Source organism: Merops nubicus, unplaced genomic scaffold, assembly GCF_000691845.1.
Source record: "Merops nubicus isolate BGI_N331 unplaced genomic scaffold, ASM69184v1 scaffold15212, whole genome shotgun sequence".
Taxonomy (NCBI): Eukaryota; Metazoa; Chordata; class Aves; order Coraciiformes; family Meropidae; genus Merops; species Merops nubicus.
The window spans coordinates 73,755-95,095 of NW_008591806.1; the positions used below are offsets into that span (position 1 = coordinate 73,755).

Consider the following 21,341-nt stretch of genomic DNA (forward strand, 5'->3'; position numbering starts at 1 on the left):
CTCAGCTTACAGAACAAACAGATATTTAAGAATTAAGATATCCTTTACCAAGACAGTTCACTTCACTGTTCAACTCATCAAGGTCAAACTATAATCCAGGAACGAACAAGAGTAATGTTTTGAAGACAGGAGAACATGAAGAGTAAGTGAAAGAAAAAGGAAAGAATTCTGCTCAGGGAAAAGCCTGGAGAACATGCCTTGAAAATGCAATCAGTTTTCCATTCACCAGTTTAGATCAGTCCTAGAAAAAAACAATGTTCACTTCTAAAACTAAAAAAGAAAACCATAAAACATTTAATATCACCACTTAGGCATATTTATCAGCTTATAAACGGCTCCATAATTACTTCCAAGTACCGAAATGCATAGGACTAAACCAGGACACAGAACCTGAAACAAGGGCAGTTTTAGCTGTATGCTTCAGAGGGCTAGCAGCATCAGTCCTACATGACATGAATGTGTCACACACCCTCCAATGCTTAACTGATGTTTTGAGGACTGTCACTCTCTCTTCCCTTTTTTTTTCCTGCTATACCCTTTGAAAAGATCACTGCAGTCTGTGGGAGAGCCAGATTTGTCTTCAGTTGCTGAGGCGCAAGCAGAAGAAAAAAGCCAAAAACCCAATAGAGACTGTAAATACATTTTACTCAAAGAAACATATGAAATTAGTAGAAGTGGACGGACTCGGCTCACAGACTGCCTCCTTATTTTACACCATCCCAGAGCTTATGCATTTTAGGCTGCTCTTGGAATACAAAACACATTGTGCAAAAACACTGCATGGAAAGCAGTTTAAGGTGAACAACAGTTTTGTATCAAAATAGACTCACACAGATCTTTCAATTTGACTTGTTTAGTTTCTGTGTGAAAATTCAGTTGAAACAAATTTCTGCATACTTTGTTTAATACAACCGGAACTGAACAGATGCTCTAATACATATACATGCTTCTGATGAAATTAACTAAACAACTACGTGTTTCAAAGCAGAAATTACTGTAGTGTTAAGAAAATACTGCCATGAATACAACTTGCAATATGAGGCTTGCCTTTATTTCCACAGATGGGATCTTCACAAAGTCCTTATGGGGAAGGGAGGAGGGGAGGCTTCTTCAGAGAGGAAACAGAAGTTTTTTTTCAAAACTGAAAATTCAACATTTTGAATAAAATATGTTTAATGTTTTTGTTTTTATGTAAACAGACCTTAGGAAGTGATCTGACAGCCTTAAGAAATTACCATTTGAAAGACAAAAGGTCTACATGCTTCATCTTTGATCTACGAGACCGATTTATCACAGGACAGGATGACTGAAGTTTATTCATTAGCTGATAACCTCCACATGCAACCCAAGCCTTTAATCTGCAATGAAACAGCAAAGAGGATAGGGCTCTGAAGAAAGGAAACTAAGTCAGCATGGCTGAGCAGGGACATGCCAGTGGAAGGTGAGTGGGACAAAACCCCACAAGAGTCCTGTCCAGCTGCTTGGGCTCCTCTGTGCCCCAAAGAGCTGGAAACCATACGGTTCACGGTGGTCACGTGCACTTAAACCACATCTGCATAATGTGGCTGCTGTCTCTGCTGGGATGCCCAGAGGTATCTTTGCATTAGCAATAAAATTCACATCACAGCATGCAGGGCACTCTGAAAGGAATAGCTTCCACTTTAAAACTTTTAAAAATCAAAAGCTGAGTACTTGATGGGGTCTTGTAATTTGTTTCACAGTGCTATTGCCACCATAAGTATTTACACAATCTGTGAGCCACTACCACTACTACATTCCAGGAGAACCCAAAGACTTTGCTCCTTCAAAGCTGAAAATTTAGTATAAAAATGCAAGCAGACAAGCAAATAAACAGAAACTGGTTATTAAAATGAAAGCAAACACAAATTCTCTACTATTAAGATACAAGTTAAAGGCATTACCGTAGACAGTCTGCCTCTTGGTAAAACTTTTTCAAGAATTAAATCTTGCAGCTATGGAAAAGGTCATGACTATGGAAGATTTAAGTATTTCCAAAAATCCTTTAGAGGAAAAGGGAGGAAAAAAAATCCATATTAGCATAGCCTAATGCTCGGTGATGAACCACAAAATGAGCCCACAAAGTTCTCTGAAAGAGAAGAGTTCCTAATTTCTTTTGAATGAGAATTAAATAAATAAATATTTTTAAGACCCACAAGAGTTAAAAGCTGGTAACTTGCAGTCCTGCTTTAAACAAAGGAGGACAAGTGCACCTTTAAACAAGTGCTCAGGGACACAATGAAAGAAGTGAGGCTATCTAAGGCAACTGTGAAGGGAGATTAGGTGGTCAGCATCGACTCCTCAGTCTGACCTCTCCAACTCTTACAACAGCAATTGCATTGGACTCTCTTTGTAAAATGCTTTTGAGATCTCTCGATAAGTGATCATTAAGAAAGCTGTGTATCTCACAGCAGAGTGATACATGCATTTCTGTACCTACTTCAAACCGAAAAACAAAGATGTTAAGCAGCATGCCCAAGGTCATGCAAGGTAAGGGCAGGAACAAACCACAGAGCCCCGACTTTCACAGCCCTTTAGAAAGAATCCATCACAGTCGGGCATGCACTAAAATAAGTAGATGTCTCTGTATTTGACAACACCTGACCTACAAAAGGAAGTTGTTCCAAGACAAGTGGCAAGAAACAAAACACAGCTGCAGCAGAAAGCCCTACCAGGGAAGAGCGAAGCACCAAAAATAACTAGCACCACTTTGTAGGATGTTTGTGAGACTGCCTGCTGCAATACCACACTTGCAGAACTACACTTAAAAGAAAGGTGATTGCAGCCACATGGACTCTAAGGAAAAAAAAAAAAAAAAAAAAAACCCAACAAAAATTGTAACACGCCCCTGAAGACACACTGGTGTGTGCAACTTGCCACACAGAGAATATGCTACCAACCGCAATTTCTAGGACATTGTGCACTACCAACACATGACTACCAGCTGCCTATGTAGTGAATCATCATGTTAAAAAATGTTATAATTTTTTTCAATCCACTAAGATTTTTTTCAAGAAGCTGCAAAATTAAACTATTCTGCATAAACAAAAGCAAACCCAGTAAACAGATCTCTTTTGGACTTCAATAGGCCCATCAGAACTTGCACTATTCTGGCATTTTCTACTTTGTTTTAATCGTGTGGGATCTTTTCCTCCAAAATATGACAAAATAAATTAAAATTAACCTCTACTAATTGCTCACCAGCTCTATACTAAAGGAAACAGGAAATGTTCTTCTGGTCCTGAAATTCACTTTTGAAATTTAAGTCACAGAAAGAAAAAGAAAATAAGACAAACAGAGTATTTTTCACCTGACAGTGGGAAAAAAAAAAAGATTTTGTATGCCGCAAACATGTAAATAAATATTAAAGCTTTACCCCATTTAAAATGCGTTTGGAATATCCTAGGCCATTAGTTAAAATGACAGAAGAACACAACTACCTGAAGCCTATGTAAAGAATCTCTCTTTAACAGGCTTTTAAAGATTGCAAGCCAGAGCATCTAAAAAGCACATCCCTGAATAATTTAAGGCTCCTGGCATCTACGCTTAAAGAGCTCCTTTGCTAAACCTGGAGGAAAAAAAAAAAAAAAAAAAAAAAGAGGTAAGAAAAAGAATAAAGGTCGTGAAAGATCAGCGACAAGATCACGACTAAAAAAGTATCTTTCCCATCTTAAAGTTTAATCAGACCTGGAGGAGCATAGATTTTACAGCCAGCCCTTCCCATTTACTGTCAACAGCTGTGATCTAACATTAACATTTACCCCTTGGCAGTGTTAAGGCTGTGATGGTCAGGGAAACAATACCGGAACAAAATGAAAGAGAAGGAAAAAAATCGATCAAGAAGGTGAAGCAAAGCACAAATCCTCATTAGCAGAAATTCAGAAACAAATAAAAAGCAAAAAGCTAGAGTTTATCGTGAATTTTAAATGGGTAACCTACATTTTAGGGCAAAAGAAGAGGAAAAAAATCCAAACTCTGGAAGAACAGATAAATACATACTATTAAAACAAAACAAAACACCGTTATTCTATTAAGACACTCGACAATCTAGTTTGGTGCAGAGTAATTCCCATTTGTAACCAATTCTACCAAGGTCGAATTAGAAATCAGTGTATTGTTGACAATACCAAGATTTCTCTGCCAGCTATATCCTTTAAACATCAGCAAAACCTACCTACTTCCGCTTGTGTCTGTCATAGAAACCATCCAAACAATGGTAGCAAGCAATCTTCACCTCAAGAGCAAACTGAACACTTCATTCATTTTTACTCCTAGATTGCAAAGTCCTTGCTGTTCTCTACAGTATCTGAAAGCCTCGCCACCGATTACAGCCAGTTCAGGATCTGGCTCCTCCTCAGTATATGAAAATGGGCTTGAAACAATAGGAAACCTTATCTGAGGAAGTTAACACAGGTCACCCTTCTCAACACGTGAATACTCACTCTATACCGACAGAAAAATAGGTTAACTGAGTCTTATAAATGAGACAAGAACTTGGAAAAAGTGTCTGATACAGAGTGCTGACTTAAAAGAGCATTCACGGTTTTGGAGAAACCCGTTTTGCATTTTTGCTTTACACAACTTTTCACATAATTTCTAAAAGAAGAGTGATTAGGAAGTCACTTGAAAATATAGAAAACAGGTCAGCTGAAGTGTAGAAGCAGATTCAGAATGGGCCAAAACTAACTTGCCTAACAATTTCCAAGCAAATGCCTGTAAAAGTATTTCATCCCTCTTTTTGTGATTTTTTTTTTTTTAAATGAGAATGGGAATTAAAGAGTAAGAAAAGTACACTAATTTAATATGCAATTGTGGTATTTTCCCAGTGTAATTGCAAGCTGAAAAAATATTTTTGATACAGGTTCTTCTCCCTTAGAACTCGAAAAATACACTCATTACAGAAAGCAGATGTCTACAAGAAACTAAACTGTAATTTATTTTTCAAATTTGATCTGAACATGCTAGTTGTTATCTACTTTTCGCTCACTCACTCTGAGCTAAATCTCAAAAAGGTTCTTTGTGACAGGTGTTCAAAGTTAAAGAAAACATTTAATAGAAAGGTAATTCAAGATGGACAAGATGGGGCTTTGGACACTGTGATAAAAAAGGAAGGTTTGGAAGTGCAGACATTTCTAAGATTGTTACAGTAGGAAGGACCTCTTTGCAATAGACATAACAGAGTAACAAAATAAATACAACTTTAAACAGGTAAACAAAAGTTGAAAGCATTAAGGGGAAGCTTGACACGCTGGATCCTTAGCTAGTAGAAATACGCAGAATTCCAGTAACATCAATAATATCACATGAAATTACATGGAGCTGTTGATCTCACTCACAGTATCTAAAGCCCACACCTAACTATACATATATATATATATATATAATGTTTGCTTTGTGAAAACTGACTGAAGTTTAATAGCAACTTGTAATTGAAATATTCATGGTCTCAAGCTAGCTTTGAAGTTAAATCCCTAAGTGGATAAAGTGGACAGTATATCTAATCTTAATTAAATGTTTCCCTTAGTTACTAATACCAGTGCAGTTTCACTAGTTAAAATCATTATTACAGAAAAGAAATGCAAAATCCACAGCATTTTGAGGGGCATTTAATCCTGCTCAGCACTAAGACACAACACATGATCTCAGCAGTATCAGTTCCTCTGCTACCTTCCACATCTTTGCTTCGAAAGATGAAGAACTTGGTGATTCTGGGCAAGAAAGTTTTAACCACAGTTTTCCGGCACTGCTACTGTTAACGTCGTTTCTTACAACTCCTTTCAATGGTACAAATTTCAATTTAAGACTACAATCTACTACAGGTTTAAAGCCCGTTTTTCAAGCAATGAAGCTAGGAATAAAATATCACTAATTTCTGTACCAGGACTGTAGACTCTAATAGTTTCAGTGGAGCACTTCAGTTTTCTTTACATGTTCTGCACATTACATACACATGCCCCTACCTATACACAGCTCCATAAATGAAATTTATGCAGCAAACCATGGTTTGGTTGCCTCTGAACTAAAGTCGCTGTGATCTCCTCCACTAGTTTACACTTCTTCCTTGACCATTTTTGGCTCAATTAGGTATATTAAATACTGAACCTATGAAAGCTTGCCCATCTTCTCCTATGTTTAATAAATAAATATTTTTTTTAAAACATTAATTAAAAGCAAAACCACCCAAAGCAGTCAAGTTTTTCTGACAGGCCACTGCCAGTGGCGGGGCAAGTACTGTACAGACTTACAGATTATATATAGTAAGTCATTATAATAGAGTTTGAAGGCAGGTTTGGATCCTGGAGAAAACAGTCACAATTGTGCTACTTCTGCAGCAGTAATTTCCCCACGGCTTTGGTTATGCTGATCTCCACTCCGGTTTCGCAGAGCCCACAGCTACATACATTATATCCAAATCTATGTCTGAAACTCAATAACCTTTGCCAGAGTAACTCTCCAGGAAGCTCCCCTGACCTTTACTTAAGATAAAGAAACCAACTGAAATGAAGAAATAAATGTTCCTTTGATAATACTGGGTAAGCTGTGGCTAAGGAACTTTGAAATACAACAGCGTTAATAAAAAAAAAAACATATTAGGAGAATTTCTTTATCATCAAAACCAGTGACCAGCTTCAATGGGGCTTTTCATTCACAGTTCACAAATTATTTTCCAAGAATCATTGACTTGTTGTATAACGATAATTGTGGGCTAATAGAAGCCCTAACTGAACTTTGTACTCTTACACAAAGGATGTATGTATACATGACTATATTTGGACACAGCTACATATGTGGGATAACGTATCTGATTTTCAACTTATAGAATACCTTTGGCCTTCATATTATAATTTATTTTCTTTTAAATAAATGCTTTGAAGCCAGAGGTGGAAAAAAAAAAAAAAAAAAAAAAACACCCTAGCCTGTTACAAAAGGCAACTTCTAAATTTTACAAGTGGGCACGATTGTTTGTTGGTCTATGTACAGAAACTTTGAGTAACTTCTCCCTCTAAACTCTTCTTAAAATAGTTTCTGAGAAACTGGAAAAAAATCCTCTACTGGTAAGAAAACTCTACCAGTCTGAATTGGTTTTTGCATTAAGGACTATTTTAATGCAATTCTTTCTTAATCTCTCTAATTTTAATCATAACATTTCAGTACACGAATGCTGTATTTAACACCTATCAGGTTTAGTGAACTTCATTAATTCACTTTGATAGAACAAATTATTTATGTTATTTAGCAAAATGGAAAAGCACTTATGCGCTCTGCTGCAATCAGCAGACACCGTTTAGAAGAGACCTCTGATAATGGAGAGAAGCCTTGTCATGAGGAAGAAAGATGCATAAGGAACCTCTGAGAAGTCTGTGATTTTGATAGATACTGCTTCTTGTGCCATTTCTTTACTATGTCCTTGCAACCACTCAAAACCACAGAACATCAGGTACAGCAAAGGGGAGACAGTGTTTAACTGAATAGTAGCACTTTAACAGGTAAAGGCAAGACCTGAGGAGTACAGGCTAAAAAAAGTAAGTTTGGGCACATGTTAAAGTAAAGTAACAAACAACACAAAGCATCCAGCTTAATGTAACTTCTGCTCCCTCCCACTGATTTGAAGGGAAATTGTTTACGAGCAACAAAATGCCACATGCTATGACAACTTAAAAATCCTTGAGCAGCAGTTGTATTTGATTACGTGAAAAGTTTTATTTATTTATTTATTTGTACACGAAGTGTACTGAGCAGCCCTATTTCTGCTCAGCAGAGCTGCCTCCTGTGTCCCACAGTGTCAGATCTGTACCAGGAAAACACACTTCTCTCCTCGCTCTACAGAGAAAGTCTCTCCACAACTTGTGTTTTTCCTCACTTCCGTGGCGCTGCAGTGTGGGAATTACAGGATAGCGCCCCAGCCCCCCCCCAAAGGTAACTTCATCCCAAACTTCTTTTGGATGCGCATCAAACTGCTGCTTGCTTTATCTGTTCATCGTGCTGATGTCAGCAACCAGCAAAAGGAGCTATCACATGACCGCAGATGACACAATAAATAACAAATATGAAGGCTCAAGTATAAATACACACAAATAAATATTTTTAAGAAAGTGATGATTCATACTGTACTTACAACTTTCAGCCTGATAGTCTGGCACAAACTGCTCGTCATTGTCAGGTACCTGAGCTGAAGAAAGGAAAACAAAACAAACAAAAAGAAGGAAAGAATTAAAAGAAGCCATTAAAGCATAAATAAAGACGCTTGTGCTTAATGTGAAGCACAACCAAGATTAAAACTAGGATTTTTTTTTTCTCATTGTTGAGTATGAAGATCAGGCAAGCGCATCATTTTAGTATCAGATAAACCCTGGGGTGAAGCTGTGCCTTGCAGTGCGGGCACAGAACAGTCCCAGCACAGAGCAACAGGGATGGGAAGATGTGAGGGCTGACACTGGCCCTGGCCCTGCCTCACTCCCTGCACAAGGGTCTGGACCTACCATGACACTGGTAAAATCCATCAGTGCTCATTTGCAAAATATCTGCGTGGAAAGTCTGCGCAAACCCAAATTGTAGCATTTACTATTTAGGCGTCTTTAACCCCTAGCTACCATGCTTTCCACTTACTTAAAAGCAATTCCAATTTTTCATGGCAGTCAGCCAACACAGTAGGGTTTTTTTGTTATTGCTTTAAATACTCAAAAAGAACTATTTCAGCAGACCACAGAATTCTGGGTTCCATGACATTTCAGACATCTAAAATAAATTTACTTAAAGCATGAATCATCATTAACATCCATTTCCCTTGTGTAAGATCACTTTTGCTTTTAGGAAACTTTCATTGCAAACCTGCGCTATCAAATACAATCATTTCACGGTCTTCTGATACATAATTTTGCATTTGTGATACCACAGCTCCTTTCCACTGTATATCTAAGACATTAGCCATCTCTCATACTGTGTTGTAAACTCATTTATACCATTTAAGCTGAAATACCACTGAATGTGTATTATAGATGAATACATCTGAATAACAGTAGAACATTACGCTGAGAAGCGGCATCCTCGGAGCATGACTGGTTCTGGGTACATCCCGAGAGAGATCCAGCTTATCATCTCCCAACTTTGTCATCTTTTCCTCTACATACACTAACTGGAATCATCACAGCAAAGCTGCATGAAATTATCTCTTTGAAAACACTTTAATTTACACAGTTCTTGTCTAAAAACAAGCAAATCGTTCATATGATCTTAATTAAAAGTCAAGATCTGCCATGATCTGGTTACCCAACAAGATTTGAGAGGTAAATACTTGTTATACAATCATTTATCAAAACTGTGTCTAGCAAACCATTAAATATATTAAACGATGAAATATAACTTTACTGCCTTTCAGAACATTTTGTAGTTTGCAAAGCATATGTTCCCCTTTATATATGTGCAATTGCTACTAGTTTTAACAGAATTTGTTTGAATTAAAAATACACATTTAATTGCTCACTATTATTTTGACTGTGCACTAAAGTACTCTTCATGGATCAGATCTCTCACTCCTTACTCAGGAAATATTTCTAGTGACTTAACTCAATTTTTTTTTTTTCTCTAGGTAAAGTTCAGAATCAGGTTCATGGTACCAAAAACTTTGGTTTTAAAATAAATGTTTAAAGTCCTTCTGTCTTAACTGTAGCAAACCCCTCTTAAGAACAAATGACCCTGGGAAATCCGCAAACATAGGTTTGAAAAGAAGTGTGAATAAGGTAAATACATGAACTGTAATTATCATTACTCTGGAAAAAAAAAAAATAGTTATTATTGTTTTGTTGTTTGGGATTTTTAATTAAAAAAAAAAAAATGACAGTAACCTGTCCTTCTGTAAAAAAACAGGGCCTCTGAGAATATGTTAGCTCCTCAAAGTCTGAAACCGTAAAAAACATGTAATTTACCAGTCCAAATATTCCCGATATTTTTTATGTATTAAATTCCCCTTTCCTCCAGAGAAACTACAGGACTTTTACTAAAATTGAACTCAGGGACAATATGAGCCCAACTACTAACACTCTGAAATTTCTGATATTTCATGTAATTTACTGCAGTTGAACATTAGGCATTTTCCTTACAAAACTGACAAATATTTGACTGTCACAGAAGAATCCAATTATGAAATCAAGGTATCCTACTGAAATGCCAGCTGCTAAGGATTTCTTACATCTCAAATTGTTTTTAAAGGGTTTGCAAGTACATTGAGAGTTAAAGTAACTATCAAATAATTTCTTGTTTACAGAAGACACATATCACACTTTCTTCTTAATCCAGCTATCATTCTCAAATGCAGCAAAGAGGTTAATATGACTCTAATTTTTTTATACACACACATGAATTTTTTTATATATACATATAGATGTTAATTTGTGAACCTGGGATATCTAAGAAAGGCTAAAAGGAAACAAAAACCCTGCTGTTGCCATCGGGAAGCTACATTTAGTGACTGCAGAACTGGGACAGCAATCTTATATAACTTTCTAGTGCGTACTCTGCATACCAGACCACTTCACCCACTTTTTATTCTTGTTTTATCAGTTTAACTTGACTTACTCCAAAATAAATCTGTTCTAGAGAGATACATATATAGCAGTAAATAAGGTCCATTTTTTTTCTGTCCGAAGAGTAAGAAAAAAATAAAATGCAACTGGTGGAATTATCATGGAAAACCAGTACATTACTTTAGAGATACTGTCATTACCACCGGTTTGGTCCAGAGTAAACAAGAAAAAAATACTTCATTCATGGATCACCAAAATTTATGAAGGTATATTTTATAGAGATCAAGATGCACCATGTTATCAGTACTCTAGAAATAGGTGGAGACTATGCTGTCAAAATGCATTTCAAATACAATACTGACATAGCCTTAAAATCTTCTGTAGGAAAAGAGATGTAGCAAGTTAAGAAGTGTTTAAAACCCTTCCAAATATAAACAAAACAAATGACAACATCCAAAATGTTCAACCCAGGAACATACACTTCCTACTGGAATCTAATTTTAGTAGCATCAGTACCTTAGAAACGAGCCCACAAGCCTATACAAAGAAATTAAAAGGACCTGGTAACTGTTGGAAATGAGAACTTAAATTATTCCTTCATTTAATCTGATGATATTATTTTTAAACTAGCAGAACTGAAACTTGCACATGATCATACTGCAGAAATGCAAGCAACCATCATCAATTGAATACGCAGAATTCTTCAACCAGTATCTTGTTGTATCAGGGCAAATCAGTAGGATACACGATCCCGTTACTCAAAGGGAAGAGGGCTTTTGTACCTTGAGTTTCAATAATTAGTGGCAGACTTTTTAGCAAATTAGACAGGTATAGACAACTCAAGCTGAATGTCCAAAAGGAAAATGTAACTTGCAATGCTGCAACTGCCTGCACATTTATATACATATGTCACTCATTTCCTCTTTTATTTTATTCACAAATACTGTAATTCAGCAAGGCTGCCATAAAATCTTCATTAGTTTTCTGTTAACATACTCAATGCAAGACAATGCATAAATCACCAAAACTTTTTGTATTTTTTTACTTTCCCATTCAGAGGAAAATTGAAAAAAGATACCTGAAATAATCATCTAACTGAATGAGAATATTTCCCTGAGCTACTTAATTATGAAGGTTTGAGAAAGCAAGTATATTCCAAAAGACTAATAAAAGGTTTTGAAGGAAATTAAGCACGTGGCTTTTACTGCTAATAGCAGAAGCAGCTAAGTTAGTTCATTCCACATTCAGATCCATCAAGTCTCAGACTCCTGAAGCAGACAACATCTGCAGCATAAACTATCCAACTCAGCCTAGATTATTACCTAAAAGTTTTTGTTTTCTCCTGATTATAGCTTTAACATCTCAAGAGGATTTAGGAAGCCTACAGAAATGTTAATAATGATCTTGAGGATGTTATCAGTTCAGATTTTACAGTTTCACTACCTACTGAGTTAAAATCAGTTTGCCAAAAGCAAATACTCAGAGTGCAAAAATACTTAAGACTTGTTTGTAGTTTTTAGGGCTTTAAAAAGCCTTTGAAAAGCTGAACTGTCGGCTCATTTTGCAAACGGAAAGCTATTTGGAAAAGGAAAAAAAAAAAAAAACTGGGTTCAGAACTACGGCCTGTTAGCTTGCTCTCACTGCAAGTAAACAAAATCAAGAAGTCCCCATTAAGAAGCATCCAGGTCAAAAGGAGTTAATATTTAATTAAAACCAGCTCTATCCACTGTAACAATGACCTGGAGCCAAACAAGACAGAAGATGTATGAGTCATTCTTTCTGCCAGTGAATGAGACAGCTGATCTCCGAAGCAATTCCTCAAGACAAGCAGTCAGAACTGGAGTTCTGCCTCCATTCACAAAAACACAGTCCAGCATGAACCATGTGGCCCCAACCACAAGCTTTTCATGTCACACCCTTCCAGAAAGCTACAGCAAAGTAAACTTGAACTTTAGGCATAAACACACTGATTTCACTGCTTTCTCTCAAGATGCAGCACAGACCTGCTGAGGAACGTTATTTAATAAATGAAAAGTTAAGCGAGCTATAAAGGGCTTAAATTTAACTCTTCCTTCTCCCACTCAGAAACTGCTTCCAAAAGCTTGAGGGCACTCCAGGGAAAGGTGTTCCCGTTAAAAAACGGACACTTTCCAGAAAAACAAGAAACTGCAAACCTCCTTGATTCACTTAAAACTTTATTTTGGGTAGCAGAACACTTCCTGTGGTACTGTGCTCTCTGACCTCACGCTTCACTTTTAGAGTTAAGAGCAATTAGTTTTAAAATATCAATCCATTTATTCAAAGTGGCAGAAGAACTCAAAACTGACAGGAAATTATGTATCAACGGTAGTATTTTGGCTTTAGCTATAGTAAGACTTTGGGCCGCAACATTAACGAGTCTACTGAGTTTTCATTGATTCATTGTCACTTCTGAAAATCTGAAATAGACTGTACAAATTTTAAGTATTCCTGAAAGAGCTAGGGGAGACTGTTGGTTGTTGGTTGTTTATCTTTTCCATGGGAACAACTGTTTCTAACAAAGGAGCATTCAGAAGGCAAAACAGTGACAAATTTCAAGATGGTAAAAAATATTATTGCCCATAGGCACTAGATTTGCTGTCAAAACAACCTGAACTCCTTTTTACATAGTGTGAGATAAACTTAAATACAGTTCAAAACTAGCTCCAGATCTCAGAATTCTTCCATCACCCTAGGAATATGGGTTTGCAGAATCTGCTCTTCATTTGCTGCTATACTAAAAATGGGAAAAAAGTTCACTTGAAAGGAACGCTGACGTTTAACACTTCACTACATCCCCTCACGGTTCACAAACCCCACTACACCTTTGAAAATTATTGAGTAAAAGGCATTTACTTTTACAGCAAACAAGAAGAATGTTAAAAAGTTTATGACTACAGGCTTTCAGACTTGTAGATTTCTTTTGGATTTTTTTTTTTTTAAAGAACACTTCTCCCCCCCTCCAATTTTGCCTAATCTAACCTTGCTCCTTGTTTTGTGCATAGATATTTAAGTTCAAGATTTATGAGTATCTGCAAGCCAAATCTGTCGGATCACTAGAAAACAACAACAAAAAAGTGCTATTCTCTGTATTAGGAATTTTGAAATTAAAATCTTTTAACTGTTTTTTAGAGTGTTTGTCCCCATCATATTTCAGTCATGGAGATGTTAAATTATAATTTCTTGAATATTTTTATAAAAATATAAAAATATGTCTAAATCTTGAATGTGGCTACATTGCATTTGCCTTTCACTAGATCAATTTTACAATCTTTTGGCAGAAGAGAGCTAATTAGCCAGAGTAAGCTGCTACACATCTTCACTGATTTAAACTAAGCCATTCTAACTCATATTTGAAGATCTAGTACTTTCTTTTATTATAATTAATCCTTTGAGAACTAGGAACTACTTCTTTTCATACTTCCTTGTTTAAGCAATAAACTAGAAGTAAACACTAGTTTAGACATCACCATGATGCTGGTGATTCTGTTCTTCATGAATGGAGAACAGAGGGCAGAAACTTACTTCTACTTGGGTATTAATTATTGACAGAAATAACTTACTTTCAGATATAAAGAACAGGCTTTTAAATACTGGTGGCTTGTAGCAGCCATACACTCAACTCAGCTAAGCGGTAGTAGAGGCACGAACCCGTTACCTGTGGCTATTATTTCAAACCACTTACTGTTCACTTAATTAATCTTTCTGTATTTTTTCAAGTCACCTAAAGAGCATTATATTTTATTTTTCAGTTTGTTACCATCTGAGAATCATATTATCTGCTGCTCTAAGAAGGAGATCTAGTGCATAAATTTGTTATTTGTCTTTGCTTCTGATGCTTTTTAAATATCTTTAACAAGCTGTATAAGAAACTAGTATCTGAGAGGGTAATTTAAAATGAAAATCTAGAGTTTTCTTAATCTATTATTCCCCTAAAATCAAATGTTTCACCATGGTATGGAGATACTCACTCACTAAGAATTTGGTTTCTCTTAATTTTATTCCAGAATAAGAAGTAACTGCTATCATGGTGAGATAACATTAGATTAATATTTGAATCATTTTTTTTCAAGTTGCTGAACAATTGCTATCTGCCAAAACCAATCTGATTCCAAATACATGGAATCAATAAAGTGATTTTATAAAATTATAATGAAAAAATGTTGCCATCAAGTTTTTTAAATATAAATCAAAAGATAATAGCTGAATAATATTTGCTTTGGTTAGTGATAGGCAATTTTAACTATTTCCTTTCACGTTTGAAGATTGAAACAATTATTAAAGGCTTCCCGCTTTCAATTCCTGGCATCAGGGAACAGTTATTAATCTGTTTTCTGTCCTGCATAACAACAGACATGAGGGAACCTTATTCAGAGTAAGTTTTACATCAAAATAATTTAGATTCTTTCTTACATAGTTAATACTACACAGAGTAAGAAGCAAAACTCATTTTCATAAAATCTAGTATTCAGCTAGTGTAAGTAGTATTCAGCTTCTCAATTATGGAGTAATAAAATATTAAAGAGGTTACTGAATTGTTTACATTTTGGATTAATTCTTTAGTACATGTGAACCTCCTACCATTTTCAGTAGAGAATACACTTCCGTTTAATTGTTCACCACCAACCTGTCATAGCTGACACTAATTGCAAAAATCTCCCGGCTAAAATACATGATGTAGTAAGGATAGCTTCAGGGAAAGCAAAGCAAAAAGAATCCACAAGCATTTTTTTTGTGCTTCATAAAATGCAACTCGCTTTCTTCTTCTAGCTCATCAGTAGATTTTTGACCTGCTTACTCCCCAGCGGGAATCTGAACTCATGGGAGAAACCTGGTCAGCTGCCACTGGTTTTCTTAAAAAGGGTCAAGATGTTTTAAAATTTCATGGTCATTTCCCTGGCTCCAGATCATTATGAAAAGAAATATGTAAACATTACTGATGCTGCCAAATTGGCAGACTTCTAGCCTATGAAGGTCCAGAAGAACATAAATGGACACATCTAGCAATGGGTAAACAAGTCTGATCTCAAAATCTGTTTCCTGACTAAGCTCACCCATGTAGACATTTGAGCAGAACTACAGTATCTTCAAACTCTGGTATATTATAAAGACTACCAAAAGTTGTTTGGGGTGGATTTGTTTAATAAAAATTTGGGATCCAGTTAATAATTCAGTATTTGATTTTCTCATCTTGACTTTTTTTCAGTTTTAGTTTAGATTACAGAAAAGCTCTGCAAAGTTTCTGTTTCCCATGATGTGGCCTGAAACCCATAGATTTATTAAAGTATTTCTAGAACATTGGAAAATCTGTACTACTTAGTTGCAGTATGTTGTTGAAAAATAGAATTATAATATTATTTAGCTTTATTAACTTCCACTAGAAGAAAAGGCAATTTATTTTTTTTTTTTAGTTTCTAAAGACTTATCAGGTGATGCTACCTGCATTTACAAAGGTTTCTTAACCTTAGCTGACACAGGTTTCTCTCTCAAAATCTATCGAAATTTATTCAGTGAAAGAGACTCAGCTAAAGAGGAAAAAAAGGCTCTCAAACAACTCATTCTACTCTAAAATCAGCAGTGCCTCCAGAATAAAAAACGCCATTACGGTAATTCATATATCTACAGAAATTATTAAATGAGTTTTAAATTCCGTATTATTTTTTAAACTTAGGTTATCTGCACATGCATTATGAATCTGCCTGTATTTTTCTGACTTACGATCAAATAAATTTAATCATTTTTAGGAACAAAACCATCCATGCCAGTGAAAAATCGAACTAATAGGTCTCCTCTCCATAAAAAAAATATTATCTTTTGAGTAGTATTTTAGCAGACTTCTGCCTCTCTAGAATGAATGAGACAATACAAAATAAACATAGATCCTTAGGAAAATTACCACAGGGAGACAGTCACAGTTTTATCTGATCATTATACTACAAAAATGATCTTAGTACAGAACATCCTGATTTCAGTGATTAGGAAAAAATCGTATTCATTCATAAAAATATATTCACTGTTCCATTAATTTAAACATGACTTTTGATTATATACAGAATAAACACATGCTAAAAATAATGCTAGGAAAACAAAAATGTTAGCAAAATAAACAATACCCCACAACTTACAGGTTAAGAAGTTGACTAACCATATATAAAGCTATTAAAATAGAATCAGTATATAGACAAGTAGTCATCATCAGTATTTGCCTCTTTCGATGAAAACCAACAGCAAGCATTTCACCTCACCATCCATCCCTCCTTTCCAAAAAATCAGACCATCTATTCTATAAACAGCTGTGCATACTCCAGTACATGATAAAAATTAAAACATATGTGAATACTCACATTCATTTAAATCAGGATAAATTTAGAGAGGTTATGTTAACTTGCATCACAATCATGTTTATTTCAGATGCAGAAGTTTACATAAAATTTTAACCCAGAAATATTAAGAACAGATAATGCATGAAAATCTTTATGCTTCAAATAAATGATACGGTAAATAGCAAAGGAAAAAAAAAATACAGAAAATATTGCAGAGAACAAATTCACTTCAACAAGCAGAAATCTATCTTGCATTTTGTTAAAGTTCTCTTAATGCAGCAGCTCATTTTCAGTTACTGTAAAATGAATATCTCAAAAGATTTTCTAAATTCATATTTCTACATTATTGATCTTAAACGTTCTCTCTTCAGCAGAATGTACTCTGCAAGATTATCTGAAATACTTAAAAGCACAAGCAGGTGTACAACAGACTGATGTTAGTTTTCTAATCATCCGGTACACAACCTCACAACTACAAATATGAAGACAAAAATAACATGCAAAATATTTAAAGGTTTCTGGGAAAAAAAAAAAAAAAAAAAGAAAAGAAATAGTACTTTTTAAGTATTCCATACACACCTAATGTTCTGTGTTGTGAACAAGGTGGAAAGAAGACACTTGCACTTAAATCTTGAAGCATCCCGTCCCGATGAGCCCAGAGAAACTAATTTCTGCCATCAGAAAAGTACTCCACCAGAACACCAAATAATTACATGTGCTGCTCTAAAGGAAACAGCAAGCCCAGTTCTGGCTGTATGTAGTCTCTCGAGGTACAATAATATAAACCTGATCAATTGCAATTAAAATCTGAACAGAGGCTTAGAACTTGAAGTCTTGGTGCATTAGTTCTTGCCAAAAGCAGATGTGATTGTGAGCTGGAAGCAATTTCTCCTGGTAATTTGTGATGACACTGGGTAGAGCAGCCCCAGAGTCCCCAAAGACAAACTCATCAGAGGCTCTAATGTATGCATGACACATGAGGTGGCTCTTTTAGAGCTCTATTAATTGGGCTGAACATTAAGACAGCAAGTTCAGGACTTTTTTTTTTTTTCCCCCTTTTCCCTCCAGAGTTGTTTTTCCTCTTTTTACAAGCAGTTTTTTCCCTTACCTTCTGCAAGCCATGTCTCCTGTAATTGGCTCAGATCTTGAAAGAGTTCTGTAGAAAGATGAAGACATGGATAGAAAACTCACACCTTTAATCTCTTCAAAAGGTTAAAATATGCTCAAAAATTTATTTTTCCTGAAGAACAATATAAGTGAATTCTAATCCGGCAGTCAAACATACAGACAAATTAGATATTTCTGGGTTGCAGTTAATTATTTTTCTACACCTATTAATAAAACAGAAGTACTTACTGTATTATTTTATCAAGTCTTGAAATAATAACCAGAATCTTAACCGAGTTCTGTACTATAAAAAGCTCATTCAGCAATACATAAAGTTAAAAATTATAATCTCTCCTACAATTGAACTACTTCTCCTTATGTAATTCGGGCCTCCTCCTGGAATATCTGTTCTCTCAGACTTCAACGGGAGTTCTGCCTGAGCAATAACAGAGTTATTTTATTAGTAAAGTCCTTAACTATCACATAAAGAGTTTGGAGTAAAGACCTGAGGTGCTGCAAGAGCTAACAGAAATGGGAAATCTTTTGTAATTCCCCTCGTGTTTTACTTTGTATGACAGGGAATCATCAGTATTTCCTCCATGCTGTACTCACTGTAGGTCTTTAAAGTGAAACCACTTTCTCCATGGACTGAGTTTTGCAGCAACTTATCTTTCTTTGAAATTCACTGAAATCAACTGATTGCTTAGAAGGGCTGCAAACCAGAGCAGCATTTGGTTTACTTGCAAAGCTCAGAAATTTAGTTATGAAAATTCCATTTACTAAGTAGGATATTTGAACTAACAAATGGTTTATTTTTGATTTGCTGTATTTTGAGAGAGACTTCCTCTTTTATGAATGCTGACAGATAACTATTTACATACACTTAAGTGACAGAAGCTATTAATTTATCCCGTGGACTAATACCTCATGTTTGTGTTGGGAAACCATTTCACTGGAAATCAGAAAGTTGTTTTCTTTTAAATCCACCCTAGAATAAACTTTTCCAAACAAGTTAAGTAGGGGTTTTTAAAAGTATCAATGTGTCCTCGCCCTGATAAGATTTATTTAGGGGTAAATTGTAGGCCCCGATATACCTTTCTATATGTCTTTCTTACAAGGCTGTAGGCATAACATATATACTGACCTTGTAACCTAAAGAAGTATTAACAGTTATTACTACGCTACAAAGAAAATTTCTCAAGCTACAAACATGTGAGGGCTACTGATGGGACTAAGTTACAAATTTTTTGCCCTTCAAAACTTCATCCACTCCAGACCTTCTTAACCAAACTTCCCAGGATTTTTAACCCTTCCAGTGTTAAACAGCAACAGAAGCAGGCTACCAGACCCCAGGAACCTGGTGTACACAGTAAAGCCAGAGTGGAAACCAAGTGTCTCCACAACAGCATTCTTGCTCCAGCTACCACCAGTGAACAGGTTATTTAAAAGTGTGAGGAATGAAGAAAGCCTTGAATCTCAGGAGGCCTGAAGGTGAAAAAGCCAGGTGCTGTGACTGTGTCAGATGCTGCAAAGGCTTGGCCTCAATGCATAACATCCATGTGCCACACAGAAGTACAGCAGTATCTAAAATGCAACAGGGTAAGTCAAGGAAAGAATATCAACTTTATCAGTTTATTGCCTTTGCCAGTTTGTTTTGCAGCAGTAAATGCAATTTTCTTGTCTTGTTTATTCAGATTGACCTAGATATATTTATCTCCAAAATAAATAAATAAATAACTCTTAAAAAAGCTTCTCTGCGTTAGTAAGTGGGGGGGAAGAAGGGGCAGGCGATGGGGGGGAGGGGAGAGGGGAACAAGCCCTCACCTTCTGAATCATGAGCCAGGTCTCTGTTAATGAATTTTCTTTTCCTGACATTTGTCGGTCTCTCATTACAGTTTCTCCCACGCGGATTCTATAAACAGGAAAGATCAGTTACTTCAGAAATCTGAGGGGTTTGGGGTTGGTGTTTTGTGTTTGGTTTTTTTTTTTTCATTTAATGAGGAATACTCAAAGCTGGCATGAATTCTTCACATTTTCAAACAGGGAAATTATAGTCTTCCAGCCTCCAATTTCTAGCAAAAGATTCTGCCAAGCCCCTAACACCCTCCACAAGATTCCTCTGTCTAAATACAACACATTTTTATCTATGTAGACAGCTATTTGTACAGATACATATATAATGTATTCAAGCAGCAACACAATACTAACTATGTATTTTTAGCATCTAAAGTACACAAACCTACACAATAGCACATAAATCCCCTCTGTGTAAGCCACACAGGACAACCCAGATACGAGATTATAATGGACTGCTCTATTTCCCTGTGTTACTTATAACGTTGTTTGCAAAGTCCTGAAAGGGGAAAAAACCCAAACCAAACCAAACCAAACCAAACCAAACCAAACCAAACCAAACCAAACCAAACCAAACCAAACAAAACAACAACAACAAAAAAAAACCAAACCAAAAAAAAAAAAAAAAAAAAAAACAGGAATAAAAATATTAACGTTTGCCTCAACTTCATTCTTCTGAGAGTTGCAGGCAAACGCAGCCAGAAACTTTGAACGCAGCTGCTGCTGCTTTTGCTCCTCATCCACTAATCATGTGCATGACTTTTTAATCGTCCCAGAACTGTCTTTAAAAGAACGTGATGCTTTATTGAAATAACTACGAAGATAAGCTGATCCTGCAGGCAAGGCTCCCAGATGAAGAGTCGCCCCTACAGCGGCAACAAAGTAGATAACTCTTGTCTGCAAAACTCCCCCACAGAATTAAGTCGGAGTCAAGTTTATAAACACCAACTTTGAACCGATCACTCACGTTGGTGACCATGTAAGGCACTTGCTGGTCATAAAATCCATCCATTCTGCAGCTCTTCCACAAGTCTTAGCTCAGTGTTTTATTTACTGGACATTTGATCTGGAGATTTCCTCGGGATCTGGACTCCAATCAGCCTGGAGGGGAACACAAGATGGCTTTTAGATAAAAAAAATGCTAGGAAAGGCTTAACACCAAAGCTAAAGAAAAAAAAAAAAAAAAAAAAAAAAAAAAAAAAAAAAAAAAGCGCATGAATGAACTGCTTGAATTTGCATAGCTAATTAACCTCAAAGAGTCTCATTCACAAAAACAACCCTCCCTTCTCTGCCTTCACCTGGGTTACGCGCTTATGCCAGGAAAACACGGAGCAAAAGCACTTCGAGGCGGCGGCGGCAGCAGCGAGGCGAGAGGCAGGCGTTTATTTACAGTCCTCGCCGTGTCCCCCGGGCGATCCGCGCAAGTGGCAGCCCCGGCTCTCACAAACGTGAGCTCAACTCGTAATGGCGAACGGCGGGGCCGGCCGCGCACCTCACGGCG

At 36.2% G+C, this 21,341-nt stretch overlaps 1 protein-coding gene across 6 annotated transcripts in view; it reads right to left on the minus strand.

The window, feature by feature from the left end:
* Positions 1 to 20,852, minus strand: part of ETV1 (ets variant 1) — a 64,773-nt gene extending 43,921 nt beyond the window's left edge. For 2 of the 6 annotated variants that reach the window (XM_008950401.1, XM_008950399.1), the window contains exons 1-4: positions 20,808 to 20,852; positions 19,811 to 19,898; positions 17,988 to 18,035; positions 8,135 to 8,188 (exon numbers count right to left, since the gene is read on the minus strand). In XM_008950401.1, the coding sequence (XP_008948649.1) occupies positions 8,135 to 8,188; positions 17,988 to 18,035; positions 19,811 to 19,898; positions 20,808 to 20,852 (235 nt within the window). Of the gene's footprint in view, positions 1 to 8,134; positions 8,189 to 17,458; positions 17,520 to 17,987; positions 18,036 to 19,810; positions 19,899 to 20,807 lie in introns of those variants that run through there. The other 4 variants (XM_008950404.1, XM_008950402.1, XM_008950400.1 and 1 more) reach the window with 3 other exon arrangements.
* Positions 20,853 to 21,341: the final 489 nt, after the last annotated feature.